The 14004-nt window shown below is 57.4% G+C and overlaps 2 protein-coding genes across 3 annotated transcripts in view; one reads left to right on the plus strand and one right to left on the minus strand.

Moving 5' to 3' along the window:
- The window catches only part of SEMA4B (semaphorin 4B), a 40119-nt gene extending 31424 nt beyond the window's left edge, over positions 1-8695 (plus strand). For both annotated transcript variants that reach the window (XM_086711573.1, XM_086711574.1), the window contains exons 6-15: positions 251-362; positions 653-766; positions 902-1053; positions 2645-2826; positions 2965-3115; positions 4016-4226; positions 4308-4423; positions 4686-4852; positions 6700-6785; positions 7011-8695. In XM_086711573.1, coding sequence (XP_086567699.1) covers positions 251-362; positions 653-766; positions 902-1053; positions 2645-2826; positions 2965-3115; positions 4016-4226; positions 4308-4423; positions 4686-4852; positions 6700-6785; positions 7011-7753 — 2034 coding nt within the window. In that variant the 3' untranslated portion in view covers positions 7754-8695. The remainder of the gene's footprint in view (positions 1-250; positions 363-652; positions 767-901; positions 1054-2644; positions 2827-2964; positions 3116-4015; positions 4227-4307; positions 4424-4685; positions 4853-6699; positions 6786-7010) is intronic.
- Positions 8696-10204: 1509 nt separating this feature from the next.
- Positions 10205-13985, minus strand: CIB1 (calcium and integrin binding 1). The gene is made up of 7 exons (XM_086711613.1): positions 13748-13985; positions 13571-13605; positions 12451-12559; positions 11165-11315; positions 10895-11013; positions 10730-10818; positions 10205-10462 (listed from the first exon to the last, which is right to left on the minus strand). Exons 1-7 carry the CDS (start codon positions 13796-13798, stop codon positions 10441-10443), a joined length of 576 nt encoding a protein of 191 aa, XP_086567739.1. The 5' UTR covers positions 13799-13985; the 3' UTR covers positions 10205-10440.
- Positions 13986-14004: the final 19 nt, after the last annotated feature.

The raw sequence follows: 14004 nt of genomic DNA on the forward strand, positions 1-14004 counted from the left end.
GTGTGAATCGCATTGCTGCCCCTTCGAGTCCCGTCTAGTCTCCTCTGTGGCCCCTGGGGCCGGTAGGGCCCACCACACAGGGCCACTGCCAGGCGGTGCCAGCACTGTGCCCCCGGTGCAGAGATGAGGGTGGTCTGCCTCCCACCTCTCCCCCCACAGAGCTGCCTTCTGGGGCACACCTCCCTCCTTTCCCTCCAGGGCCGCGGGCTCCTTGGTGAGCCCCTGAGCTCTCCTGTCTGCTTCCCTGCAGAGTGTGGAGAACTTCACTCTGGCACAGGACGAGGCGGGGAACGTCCTCCTGGAAGATGGCAAGGGCCGATGTCCCTTTGACCCCAATTTCAAGTCTACGGCCCTGGTGGTTGGTGAGTGTTGGGGGCAGAGTGGCCGGATGATGGGCTCGCTGAGGCTCCATGTGCGGAGCGGGGGGGGGGGGGGAGGTGGCCCCCAGGCCTGAGCTGGTGGGTTCACGCCATGCTGATTCCCAGGGGGCACGGGGCGACCCTTGGCTGCCCTTGCTTTGGCTGTTCCCAGTTGCCGCTCTCTTCCCTGTCCACCTCGGGCGCGGTGGGCAGTGCTGGGGTCACTCCGGGCCCTGAGCAGGCGGAAGGGGCCGTGCCGGGGGGCCATTCCCATGGGAACGTTCTCTTGGCAGACGGTGAGCTGTACACTGGAACAGTCAGCAGCTTCCAAGGCAATGACCCGGCCATCTCCCGGAGCCAGAGCCTCCGCCCGACCAAGACCGAGAGCTCCCTCAACTGGCTCCAAGGTGAAGTCCTCCCCATGCACCCGGTGGGCAGTCCCCGGAGCCCAGGGAAGGGCGCGCTCTCCCTGCAGGGCCGAGAACACTCTCCCGCCTGTCCGGGATGCCCGGGCTGACTCCGTGCTCCCCGTCGGCCCCCAGACCCAGCGTTTGTGGCCTCAGCCTACGTTCCCGAGAGCCTGGGCAGTTTGCAAGGGGACGATGACAAGATCTACTTCTTCTTCAGCGAGACTGGCCAGGAGTTTGAGTTTTTCGAGAACACCATCGTGTCCCGCATCGCCCGCATCTGCAAGGTGAGGGACGGGCCGCCCCGGAGACCCCAAAGGCTCCTCGGGTACAGGATCAGAAAACGCCAGGAGATGGCATCTCCTGTCCTCCAGGAGGAACAGCTTGGCTAACTGCTTTCCTCTCTCTCCTTTTAAATGAGAATAGCTCTTAATGTTTTTTTTCCTACTTAAGAAAATGTGGAAATACAGAAAAGCGTGCACAACAGTCACTTACAAGGTCAAGAGGCAGCGGACCATCGCGATCCAGAGCATAGTCTCAAACCAGGCTGCCTCGGTTCAAACCCCACTGGGTCCTGTGACCTTGGGCAAGTCCCGTGCCCTCTCGGTCAGCATCCTCGTCTGTTCAGTGATGTTGCGTGGGTAAAACCCATCCACAGAAAGCTCTCAGGAGCGTGGTACGCAACAACTAGATGTGGACCGGGTTAGCGTTAGAACCCTGCTGCCTCACCACAAGTGACCACACTGTTAACGTTTTAGAACGCCCCTTGGGAATCTTTTTTTTTTTTTTTTTTTTTTTAACGTTTATTTATTTTTGGGACAGAGAGAGACAGAGCATGAACGGGGGAGGGGCAGAGAGAGAGGGAGACACAGAATCGGAAACAGGCTCCAGGCTCTGAGCCATCAGCCCAGAGCCTGACGCGGGGCTCGAACTCACGGACCGCGAGATCGTGACCTGGCTGAAGTCGGACGCTTAACCGACTGCGCCACCCAGGCGCCCCGGGAATCTTTTTTTGTATATGCATAAATATGTACATATTTGCGTTATTAAAACACCGCTTACAAAGCAAGAGTTCTACTGTAATGCGGGTATTTAGGTGTTTGCTGGGAATCATGACCTCTTTCCCTGCGTGTAGGCAGACCCCTCTCTGTTTCTGGCTGTTCCACAGTGAGGGAACTGTCCTTTACTTGGCCGGCCTCCTGGACATTACCGTCAAGTCCTCTTGATTTTATTTATTTATTTTGTATATTTAAAGTTTCTTTATTTATTTTGAGACAGAGAGATAGCACAAGTGGGGGAGGGAGAGAGGGAGAATCCCAAGCAGGCTCCGCACTTGTCAGCGCAGAGCCCCTGTGCGTTGCTCAAACTCACGAACCTCAGGATCACGACCTGAGCCAAAGTCGGACGCTCAACCGACCGAGTCCCCTGGGCGCCCCGCTTCTTGCTTTTAAATGGAACTCGGGGGGCGCCTGGGTGGCGCAGTCGGTTAAGCGTCCGACTTCAGCCAGGTCACGATCTCGCGGTCTGTGAGTTCGAGCCCCGCGGTCTGTGAGTTCGAGCCCCGCGTCGGGCTCTGGGCTGATGGCTCAGAGCCTGGAGCCTGTTTCCGATTCTGTGTCTCCCTCTCTCTCTGCCCCTCGCCCCTTCATGCTCTGTCTCTCTCTCTGTCCCAAAAATAAATAAACGTTGAAAAAAAAAAATTAAAAAAAAATAAATAAATAAATAAATAAATGGAACTCGGCCCCAGCCGTGGCTTGCCCTTCCCAGGGTCTGGGTCAGCTACCACTACCACTGGGGAGGGGCCGTAAGGGGCATCAGGCTCCCCCTGCCTCCCAGCCCCCGCCCAGGCTGAGCCCAGTGTCTCTCCCCTTCCCCCAGGGTGACGAGGGCGGCGAGCGGGTCCTGCAGCAACGCTGGACGTCCTTCCTCAAGGCCCAGCTGCTCTGCTCACGGCCCGACGACGGCTTCCCGTTCAATGTGCTGCAGGACGTCTTCACGCTGAGCCCCAGCCCCCAGGACTGGCAGGACACCCTCTTCTATGGGGTCTTCACATCCCAGTGGTACGGCCCCCGGGGACCTAACCAGAGATGGGACGGCTGGGGGGTGACGGGACTGGGGCCCAAAGCCGGCCTTGGGGCTAAGCCGGCCTCATGCGGAGCCCCGGGGCTCCTGGGTTAATCCAGCCATTTCCACGGTAGGCACAGGGGGACCACGGAGGGCTCCGCCCTCTGTGTCTTCACCATGAAAGACGTGCAGAAGGCCTTCAACGGCCTGTACAAGGAGGTGAACCGGGAGACACAGCAGTGGTACACTGTGACCCACCCAGTGCCCACACCCCGTCCCGGAGCGGTAAGTGCTGCTCTCTGCACCCGGGTGGGGTGCGGATGACAAAGGTCCCCACACCGTGCTGGGCTCCTTGGGCTTCTCTGAGCCTGTTTTCTTGAACGTGGGGACAAGAGCCAGGCCTGCTTGTCTTACTGGGTTACACGTGGCTACGGATGCTGGAATGCCGTAGCCCTATCTAGAGTGAGCAGGTGTGTGCCCATCGGGACACTTAGTGCACGCTTCTGTCATTGTCCCTGCACCCGCGTCTCTCCCCTGCCCAGCTGTGAGTTCCTCCTCTAGCTGTTGAGTGACGAGCAGCCCGGCCGTGGGGATATCGTCCTTCTTTCCATCCAGCTTAATAGGCTGCCCATAATGGCAGCCTATTGCCATTGGACCTTGAAACAGGGATTTGAGTGCCGGGGGTTCATAAGGGAGGTGATTCAGGAAGTACCGTGAGGGAATAGGAAAGCTAGAGGAGGAAGCAGAGCCAAGGGAGGGTGTCCCCGAGCTGTCACCATCGTGGGCACCTGGGGCCCTGGGAGGGCACCTTCATGCCCCCCGCACTAGGAGACCCTGGTTAGCCTAGGCTTCCTTCCGGCACTGGTGAAAGGTTGCTGAAGCAGCAGAAGCGTGGCATGCTTCCTGAGGCCTGGGGGAGGGCGAGGGGCCTGGGCAGGGAGGGGAACCCTGCCGGCCAGGGCCCCTGGGTGCCCCACACCCAGGCTTCGCCCCGGGGCCTCCCGATCGGTGTGCTGGCTCCCTGCAGCACCGCGGGTGACGTGCAGTGGCGTCTGCGGGGCGGGCGGGTGGCCCTGCCGTCCACCGCGGGGGCAGGGCCTGGCAATCCTGGCGGTGGCCACGCGGTTCCCGCCCTGCTGGCTGCTCTAAGCGGCACCGGCCTCACGCCGCCGCCTTCTCCTTCAGTGCATCACCGACAGTGCCCGGGAGAGGAAGATCAGCTCGTCCCTGCAACTCCCAGACCGTGTGCTGAACTTCCTCAAGGACCACTTCCTGATGGACGGGCAGGTCCGCAGCCGCCTGCTGCTGCTGCAGCCCCGTGCCCGCTACCAGCGCGTGGCCGTGCACCGCGTGTCCGGCCTGCACCACACCTACGACGTGCTCTTCCTGGGCACCAGTAAGTGCCCGCGGCGGGGCGGGCTCGGGCTCGGGGGACGCGGCCGTGGGGCTGTGGGCCTGAGCGCTGTCCGTGTTCCAGGCGATGGCCGGCTGCACAAGGCGGTGGGCGTGGGCCCCAGGGTGCACATCGTCGAGGAGCTCCAGATCTTCTCGCCAGGACAGCCCGTGCAGAACCTGCTGCTGGACGCCAGCAGGGTGAGCTGGAGGAGGAGCCCGGGGAGCACGCCCGGGTGCCCCTCGTTACCGATAAGCGGGCCCCAGCCAGCTTCTCCCTGGCGCCTGCAGGATGGAAAGTTCCAGTCTCGTGGCATGAGCCAACGGAAAGTGGGGTGCCCGGGGGCGGAAGAGGAGGCCCCCTGGGGAGTGGCTCTGGTGGGCACGCGAGCCAGGTGCAGCTGTGCGAGGCGGCCCCGGCCGCCCGTGCCCGCCTCTCACCCCCCGCCCCGTGTCTGTGCAGGGACTGCTCTACGCTGCCTCCCACTCAGGCGTAGTCCAGGTGCCTGTGGCCAACTGCAGCCTGTACCAGAGCTGTGGGGACTGTGTCCTCGCCCGGGACCCCTACTGTGCTTGGAGCGGTTCCAGCTGCAGACACGTCAGCCTCTACCAACCTGAGGCGGCCTCCAGGTGAGAGCTTCTGCAGGCCCTTCCCATTGTCCCACTTGTCCATCCTGTGCCCTTGGCCTCAGAGCACCTTCCACAGGCCCTCCTTTTTTTTTTTCTTTTTTTTTAAACATTACCCTTCTGACTCTCAAAAGGGTTCTGGCTTAGGCAAGAAATTATGTTTGCCTTACCCATTCGGTAGTGTGAAGTGTCACAGCAATGAAAAATTAGCGTGCAAATTTTTCTTTAACAAAAAATAAGGGCTACGCAACAATCCGTTAACAAAACCCATTAAAAATGGCTTTCAAGAGAACGAAGGTTGTAAAATGTTCATACGGAAAACCTAAAAAGTGGAGAGAAGCGTAAACAAAATAAAAACTGTCGCTAATCCCACCACCTAGAGAGAATCCCAGTGAGATTTTGATGGAAATATAGCCTCCCAGACTTTTCTCTATATATGTAAAATACAAATACATGTGTTTTATTTATTTTAATTTTTTTAATGTTTTTTTAAGAGCAAGGGGGAGAGAGAGAGCGAGGGCGAGAGAGAGCGCTAGTGGGGGAGGGGCAGAGAGAGAGAGAGGAAGCTAGAATCCGAAGCAGGCCCCAGACTCCGAGCTGTCAGCACAGAGCCCAACGTGGGGCTCAACCTCAACAAACTGTGAGATCATGACCTGAGCCGCAGTCGGACACCCAACCAACCGAGTCACCCAGGTGCTCCAAAATACATGTATTTTATTTTATTATTTTTTGATGTTTTAATGTTTATCTTTGAGAGAGACAGAGACAGAGCATGAGTGAGGGAGGGGCAGAGAGAGAGGGAGACACAGAATCCGAAGCAGGCTCCGGACTCCGAGCTGTCAGCACAGACCCCGACGTGGGACTCGAACCCACGAACCTGAGATCATGACCTGAGCCAAAGTCTGGTTCTTAACTGACTGAGCCACCCAGGTGCCCCTACATGTATTTTAAATAAAGATGGAATCCGTCCCCCTTGTAGTGACCTTGCTTCACACACATGGAGACCTGGTGCCGATTTTATATTTCAGAGAATCACATACGAGTACACATATGTCCACCTGGAAGGATGCACCACAAATACTCCCCATCACGGTTACCAGATGGTGGGTTGTGTGTGGCTTCCGTAGTGTTTTCAGCCTTTGTACTTGGTTGAGTTTTTAGGTTTTCTGAGTGTATCAAGAATGACTTTTAAGGGGCTTCTGGGTGGCTCAGTCGGTTAAGCGTCCAACTTCGGCTCAGGTCATGATTTCAAGGTTTGCGAGTTCAAGCTCCGTGTCGGGCTCTGTGCTGACAGCTCAGACCCTGGAGCCTGCTTCAGAGTCTGTGTCTCCCTCTCCCTCTGCCCCTCCCCCACTCATGCTCTGTCTCTATCTGTCTCTCAAAAATAAATGAAACCATTAAAAACTTTTATAACAGATTAGAAAAAAGGATGACTTTTATTTTTTATTACGTTTTATTAAAGTCAGTGCATGTGCATTAAGACAGACGGACCCATGCATATAGATCCAGCTGTCCTTCCAGATGTTTTCTAAAAGCTCATACTGCTTTTGTAATTCAGGGGAGTGTGACGGTAACTTGTATTTAGAATAGATAATGTATAAACAGAGGAGGTGCTGGCTCAGAACCTGCAGGTGGGGAATCAGCATGGGGAAGCTGCCTTTTTACTCCTGCTTTGGTCCTGGTGGTCCCTGAGCCCCCCTAGGCCCTTGGCCAGGCCTGGGTCTGCAGGGCCACGTGACGGCCTGGCTGCACTGAGGAGGGCGGGGGGGGGGGGGGGGGGGGTGCGGGGAGGGTCAATGCAGGCTCACAGTGGTTTCCTGGCTTATCCCAGACTGTCTCTTGGTCCCCAGGCCGTGGATCCAGGACATTGAGGGGGAGAACGCCAGGGGCCTCTGCAACACGTCCTCAGCCCGGCTTCCGGCTCCTGTACTAACAGGTAAACTGCCCTGTCCGAGCTGGAGAGGTGGGGGCCAAGTCCGCTGAGAAGCCTTCTGCAGGCGACGGTGGATATAAGTGCCCTTCCTTCTGTCCACGTCCCAGACTCAGAGTCCCCCGAGTTTTCCATCATGGTACAAGGATCACAGTCCAGGGAGAGGCGGGTGAGCTCGGGGCCACCGTGGATGCCGGGCCCCCTCTCACCCCGTGCGTCTTCTGTCTGTAGGCGAGAAGCCGTGTGAGCGGGTCCAGTTTCAGCCCAACACGGTGAACACGTTGGCCTGCCCCCTCCTCTCCAACCTGGCCACCCGGCTCTGGCTCCACGACGGGGCCCCTGTCAACGCCTCGGCCTCCTGCCGCGTGTTGCCTACTGGGGACCTGCTGCTGGTGGGCAGCCAGCAGGAACTGGGGGTGTTCCAGTGCTGGTCGCTGGAGGAGGGCTTCTGGCAGCTGGTGGCCAATTACTGCCCAAAGGTAGCAGAGGACCTGATCGCGGACCGAGCAGACCGGAGCGGCGGCGTGCCCGTCGTCATCAGCACGTCGCGGGTGAGCGCGCCGGCCGGCGGCAAGGCCAGCTGGGGTGCGGACAAGTCCTACTGGACCGAGTTCCTGGTGATGTGCGCGCTCTTCGTGTTCGCTGTGGTGCTCCTGATTTTATTCTTCCTCTACCGGCACCGGGGCGGCATGAAAGTCTTCCTGAAGCAGGGGGAGTGTGCCAGTGTGCACCCCAAGACCCGCCCTACGGTGCTGCCACCCGAGACCCGGCCGCTTAACGGCGTAGGCCCCCCTAGCACCCCTCTCGACCACCGAGGCTACCAGGCCCTGTCAGACAGCCCCCCAGGGCCCCGCGTCTTCACGGAGTCCGAGAAGAGGCCGCTCAGCATCCAGGACAGCTTTGTGGAGGTGTCCCCGGTGTGCCCCAGGCCCCGGGTCCGCCTGGGCTCTGAGATCCGGGACTCCGTGGTGTGACAGCTGACTTCTAGAGGAGTCCACCTTGGCTTCAGAGGCCGTGAGTGCTAAGAGGGGGTCAGCCGGGCCTCCGCTTCTCGCGGAACACAACTGTGGCGCCCGACCCTCGGGAGCGATGGAGCGGGCCACGTAGCGAGGCCCCCTCCGACCCACAGCCGCGGCCCCGGAGGTCCCAGCTGAAGATGGGGGCCTGTCTCGATGGACAGAAGAGCGCTCCCTGTGTAAACTGAGCCCTTTGTTTAAACAACGGAAAATGTGAAACAGGAGTGAGGAGGAGACAGCCCGGAGCCCCAGGCGCGCACGCAGCCCCTCCCGCAGCCTCAGCCTCGGAGGCGTGGGAATTCGCCCAAAGTGGTTGTCTGAGACAGAGCTGGGCACCCCCACCGGCCGGCCTCTTCCACCTTCTCTGCCTTAGCCTGCCGCCACCGGCTGCCCCTGGTCTCTGCCGAGGCAAGGACCGGCTCGGGCTCCGTGCGTCCTGCCTCGACGGCTGGCCGGCCCATTACAGCCATCATCCCATCACCTCAGGGACCAGGGGGAGGCGGGGGTGCCACACCGCCCCCGCAGCCCTCCCAAGGCCCTGGGCTCCGGCTCACCTGCTGGACCTTTCCAGCCTGTATCAGGCTGTGGCCACGTGTGAGAGGGGGCAGCGCGAGCCCGGGAGAGAGTTTGTGACGATGGACGCCTTTCTCTCGGAAGCCTGCCTTCCTCCACCCCAGCCTGCAAACCTGTGTCCCTTTTCCCCACGTCTACCCCAGACTCCCCCCTAAACCTAGTCCTCCCCAGAGTCCATCCCCTGTACCTTGCCTGCCCCATTCTAAGGTATATGGACACTGCCCAACACAGGGGCCCTGAGTTTATGTGGGTTTTATATTTTTTTTTAATGAGATGCACTTTACTTTTTTTTTCTTTTTTTAAATAAAATCTAAAGAATAGAAACAATCATGGCCTTTCCTCTTAAAGGACTGTGACTTAAAAATTTTTTTTTTTTAATGTTTATTTATTTTTTGAGAGAGACAGAGTGTGAGGGGGGAGGGGCAGAGAGAGAGGGAGACACAGAATCCAAAACAGGCTCCAGGCTCTGAGCTGTCAGCACAGAGCCCGACTCGGGCTCAAACTCATGAACGGTGAGATCATGACCTGGCTCATGACCTGAGCCACCCAGGGGATCCTACTTTTTTTTTTTTTTTAAATGTTTGTTTATTTTGAGAGGGAGGGAGAGAGAGAGCATGCACACATGCACACAAGAAGGAGAGGGACAGAGAGAGAATCCTAAGCAGGTTCTGCCCTGTCAGTGCAGAGCCTGATGCAGGGCTCGAACTCACGAACTGCAAGATCATAACCTGAGCCAAAATGGAGAGTCGGGACACTCCACCCAGGCACCCCAAAGGACTGTTATTTTTTGAGGTTGGTCTAGTTCTCTGAGTTCTGAAAGGTTCTGAACCTCCTCGTTCCAGGGGCTAGTGGGCCAGAACCGCCTGGCCTGGCTAACTCCATCTCTCAGTGGAGTATGGTCCTTAAGGTGGGAAGTATAATGCCCTGATGGGTTGGGGGCAAGGAACTCATTTGCTTTCCCTCAGCCCCTTTACTCTGCACCTTCCCCAGTCCATTCAGGGTGACAGCACAGGGGATCAGGGGTTTTGTCATTTTCTTAGTTTTCAAAATTTTTTTACGATTTTTTTTTTTTGTGTGTAAAAAAATTTTTTTTAACATTTTATTTTTGAGAGAGAAAGAGTGCGAGTGGGGGAAGGGCAGAGAGAGAATCGCAGAATACGAAGCAGGCTCCAGGCTCCGAGCTGCCAGCGCAGAGCCCGATGCAGGGCTGGAACTCGTGAACTGTGAGATCATGACCTGAGCCGAAGTCGGACGCTTAACCGATGGAGCCACCCAGGTGCCCCAAAATTTTATTTTTTGAACGATCATACAGTAAAACTGATGTTTTTTTTTTCTTTTGGCACACAGCTGTGTAAATTCTCACACGTGTAGAAATTCATGAAACCACCACCACCACCATGAGGATATAGCGGGGTTCCATCTGTCCTGCTACCCTTTATACTCACACCCTCAGTGGAGGGTGGGCCAGGTGAGCTACAGTCTCACTTCCTCTTGCCCCTTTAAAAAACTTTTTTTTCATGTCTGTTTATTTTTGAGAGAGAGTGAGCAGAGGAGGGGCAGAGAGAGAGGGAGACAAAATCTGAAGCAGGCTCCAGGCTCTGCACAGAGCCCGATGTGGGGCCTGAACCCACGAAATGCGAGAGCCCGATGTGGGGCTTGAACCCACGAAATGCGAGATCATGACCTGAGCTGAAGTCGAAAGCTCAACCGACTGAGCCACCCAGCCTCCCCCACCCCCCCCACTGGCCCTTTAAATCCTGTTGTTCCCAGTATGACCAAAGGTTCCTGGAAGTCCAGTCCTGTCCCATACCTGTGTTTCTAGTATCACACAAAGGGTCAAAACATCTACACCTTTATTATAGATTAGTAGAACACAAATAGAGCGATGACAGTGACAGGAGAGGCCCCGCCATGGAGGGCCTTCCCCTGCCTGGAGCAGGACTGCACAGTGCCAGCTCTGGGCTAGGCCAGCTCAGCCGGCCCTGGCAACACAGGCATGACCTCAGCCACAGCTCAGCAGTGGAAAGGCTCTTGGGCAGGGTGCTTGCTGGGACACATGGCTGTGGCTCCTGTCACAGGACAATCTTAAAGGAGCTGAACAAGAGAAAAGTGGCTCGGGTTTTCTGCTGGAAGAGGAGGGGGAGACACTAACCCCAAACTTACCCACATCTTCCCTAAGACCCTTTGGAATGGGCTGACCCACGTCTGTCTGTCCCCTTTGGAAGAGCTGCCCTGAGATGCTGAGAGGAACTGGGGCCTTCTCAGCCCGGCTGCCACCTCCCATCCCAACATCCCAGGCCCAGCTGCAGCAGGCGGGGACCCAGGGGTAACCAGAACGCAGGGGGACCATGACCCTCATACCTGGCAAAGTCTGGTGAGCGGGAGATGACGTGCTGGAACTCTGAGAGGTTGATGGTGCCATCCCGATCGATGTCGGACTCTTCCAGGATCTGGGAAAGGACAGCTTCAGGCCAAGTCCTAGCCCTCCCCTCCCGTTCCCTGGCCCGGCCCGGCCCGGCTACTCACGTTGTCAATGAGTTGTTTCATCTCTGAAGCACTAAGCTGCGTGTCCTCGCCCGGGCCCGTGAGGCAGTTCACGAGCTGGCTCAGGTCTTCTCGGTTCAGGGTTCCATCATCATCGAAGTCTATGGACAGACGCAGGAAGCCAGAAAGAATGTGGTCAGTGTGAGTTCCAAGGCTCCACAGAGACCCCCGGCTCCCGGGCAGGAACACCACCACCAGGACCATGTGGGAGCAGGCCGTGTCAGGCCATGCCAGGCTGCTCCTGGCCCTCACCGAAGATGCGGAAGGCATAGTGGGACTTGAGGTCTGGAGTCGCTGTGTCACTGAACACACTGAGGAGGTCCAGGAAGTCCTCGAAGCTCAGGCTGTCCCTCGCTGGCGATGTGGAGAAGACTCTGCAGATTCGCTCCTTGAAGGGGTTGGCCTAGGCAAGAGAGCCTTCTGTGAACACCATGGGATGTAGCCCAGGTCACACACTCCTCAAATCCTGCCAGGAACTGGAGGGAGCAGGTCACGGTACCATGAGCTTGGGCTCACGGGAGAGCATGCTCAGTGTTTTGGGACCAGCATGGAGGGTGGGAGAGCCAACTGACTGAGGAAGGGACAGGGACGGCTGTAACCGAGTCAGTTTGACCCAACAGCAGGCCTAGGGGCAGAGAAGGAAGATGAAAGCATCCTAAGCAGAGAACAAGATGGGCTGGTTACTATAAAACACGTTTACTTGAACACTCACTGTGTTATAGGCACCAGGCCAGGCCCTTTGCCTAAAAATTTTCACAGCAACCCTGTGGAGAGGCATTTGGCCTCTGGAATAGAGCTTCTCAAACCTTAATACAGTAACTTAACTCCTTTTATTTATTTATTATTATTTTTAGGCTTATTTATTTTGAGAGAGAGAGACAGACAGACAAAACTAGAACAGGGGAGGGACAGAGAGAGAGAGGGAGAGAGAGAGAGAATCCCAAGCAGGCTCTGCACTGTCAGGACAGAGCCCGATGCAGGGCTTGAACTCACAAATTGTGAGATGACCTGAGCCAAAATCAAGAGGGGACGCTAAACCAACTGAGCCACCCAGGCGCCCCTCAACTCCTTTTAAAGGACAAAACTTAGGGGTGCCTGGGTGGCTGAGTTGGTTAAGCGGCCAACTTCGGCCCAGGTCATGATCTCACAGTCCATGGGTTCGAGCCCCGCATCAGGTTCTGTGCTGACAGCTCAGAGGCTGGAGCCTGCTTTGGATTCTGTGACTTGCTCTCTCTCTGCACCCCACCCCCACCCCCCTGCCCCGCTCATACTCTATCTGTCTCTCTCTCAAAAATGAATAAACATTAAAAAATAATAAAATTAAAAAATATAATAAAGGACAAAACTTACTTGACTCTCCAATAATATGTCCAAGAATCCCAGTTTGAAAAACACCATTCCAGTTAATTCTACTGGGTGATTTTGATAAAGCCCTTGTCCCCAGGAAATTGGGACTAAATGGAGGAAAGACCAGAATGGGGGACTAGTGACCACATGATCTCAAGATGAATAGCAGAGGCAGGGTGGGGGACTGGCACCTTGAGCTCTGGAAGGCTGAGGATCTGCTCCAAGGACACTCGTGTGTGCAGTGACTCCTCCGTGCTCCGGTGCTCCTGAGGAAGCAGCTCACAAAACCGCCTGTGGGCTCTGGCAGAAGGAGAGGAACCTGTTGGCAAACCTTCCTGTGTGTATCACATCCCCACTCCTTGCCTTGCTACCCATTATAAACCAGGTGACAAGCTAAGCCACATACACAGAGCTTCTCAGCCATCAGGCATAAGCCAAAGGGAGATATGTCACAAGACTACAGGCTGGGAGTCCATTCATGCAATGGGTATTTACTGAGGGCCTACTGTGTGCCAGGCACTGTACTGGGACTGGCTCTAGAGCTCCCAGAGGGATGGAGAGGGTGCAGAAGGAGCCAGCAGTTGGCCCTGAAAAACAGTAAGAAAAGAGTAAAGTCGAAACCTCACTTTCATTTCACTCCAGGGATCTCCAGCTCCTCAAAGCCTTCCATTTTAGCAGCTACCTAAACGATCTCTTCCTCCGCCCCCAGCTCCTTCCCACTGGGATTATTTTTGCCAAGAGAAGCCAAGGAATCGCCTCACTCAAGCGCCTTCACCACAAAAAGCTGGCACACGGCTTGGAAGGGGTTTCCAGCCCGAATTCAAATCCTCTCACTTGGAGCGTACTCTTAGTCAAGTAAACAAACTTTTCGGAAACCTGATTCATTGTCCCCGCACCTCCCTCCTAAGGATTGAATTAGGCAATATAGGCAAGCACTTCGCACAGTTGCTGGCGCACGACGAGTGCTCAGTAAGCGTTAACGGTTACTGTATATATTCAGGTCAAGTTACGAGGGGCCGGGCTCCCGGTAGGCGAAGTCCGCCGAGCCCCCGCCGGGCTGGGGCAGGAAGTTCGATAACGCAGGAGCCAGGGAGCGCAGGCCCCGGAGTGCCCAGCCCGGGCGGAGGCTTCGAGGTGGCTCTGCGGTGCGCATCGAGGCCCCCCGAGCCGGCGGGGAGGGCTCGCGGCCGGGGCGCGGGCACCTGCTCGGCCGCGGGCCCCGTCCCTCCCCCTGGGGGACCCTTTGTTAAACAGAGCCCCCCGAAGTCGCCTCTAGAAGATCCGGGAGCTGAGGTTCGAGACGGCACTTACAGGAGGATCTCCTGCTTGGTCAGGAACGTCAAGTCCTGGAAAGCAAAACGGGAGGGGTTCAGCGGGCCTCCCGGAGGCCGCGCCCGCCCTACCGCCCGCCCCGGGACCCAGCCCCGGGACCCCGCTCCGCAGCGCAGGCCCGCGCGCAAACTCCCCGGGGACCGGCGTCCCGCGCACCTGGTACTCGGCCAGCAGCTCCTTGGACAGGCGACTGCCCGAGCCCCCCATCGCCGCGCCGCACGCAGAACTCCGCCAACTCGTCTCGGGGCGCCGGCAACTTTTTCACTTCCGCCCTCGGGCCGCGTCACCGCCCCGTTCCCGCGGCAACCGCTCCTGGGGCCACCGCCCCCGGGCCCGCCCCCTCCTTAAAGAGCCCAGGCGCTCCCGGCTGGGTTCAGCGGGCCCGCTTCGGGAGGTCCGCAGCTAGCTGGAGG

Source organism: Puma concolor, chromosome B3 (genome assembly GCF_028749965.1).
Source record: "Puma concolor isolate L17-30 chromosome B3, mPumCon1.1.hap2, whole genome shotgun sequence".
In the NCBI taxonomy this organism is placed as follows: domain Eukaryota; kingdom Metazoa; phylum Chordata; class Mammalia; order Carnivora; family Felidae; genus Puma; species Puma concolor.

Bases quoted from the DNA above. Each gene is read 5' to 3' on its own strand.
- CIB1 (XM_086711613.1), bottom strand. From the start codon at position 13,798: ATGGGGGGCTCGGGCAGTCGCCTGTCCAAGGAGCTGCTGGCCGAGTAC. The intron at 11,316-12,450 runs GTGCCAGTCCCC...TCTCTTGCCTAG, and splicing joins TCAGCCTTCCAGAGCTCAAG to GCCAACCCCTTCAAGGAGCG. The intron at 11,014-11,164 runs GTGAGGGCCAGG...GTCTGTCCATAG, and splicing joins CTATGCCTTCCGCATCTTCG to ACTTCGATGATGATGGAACC.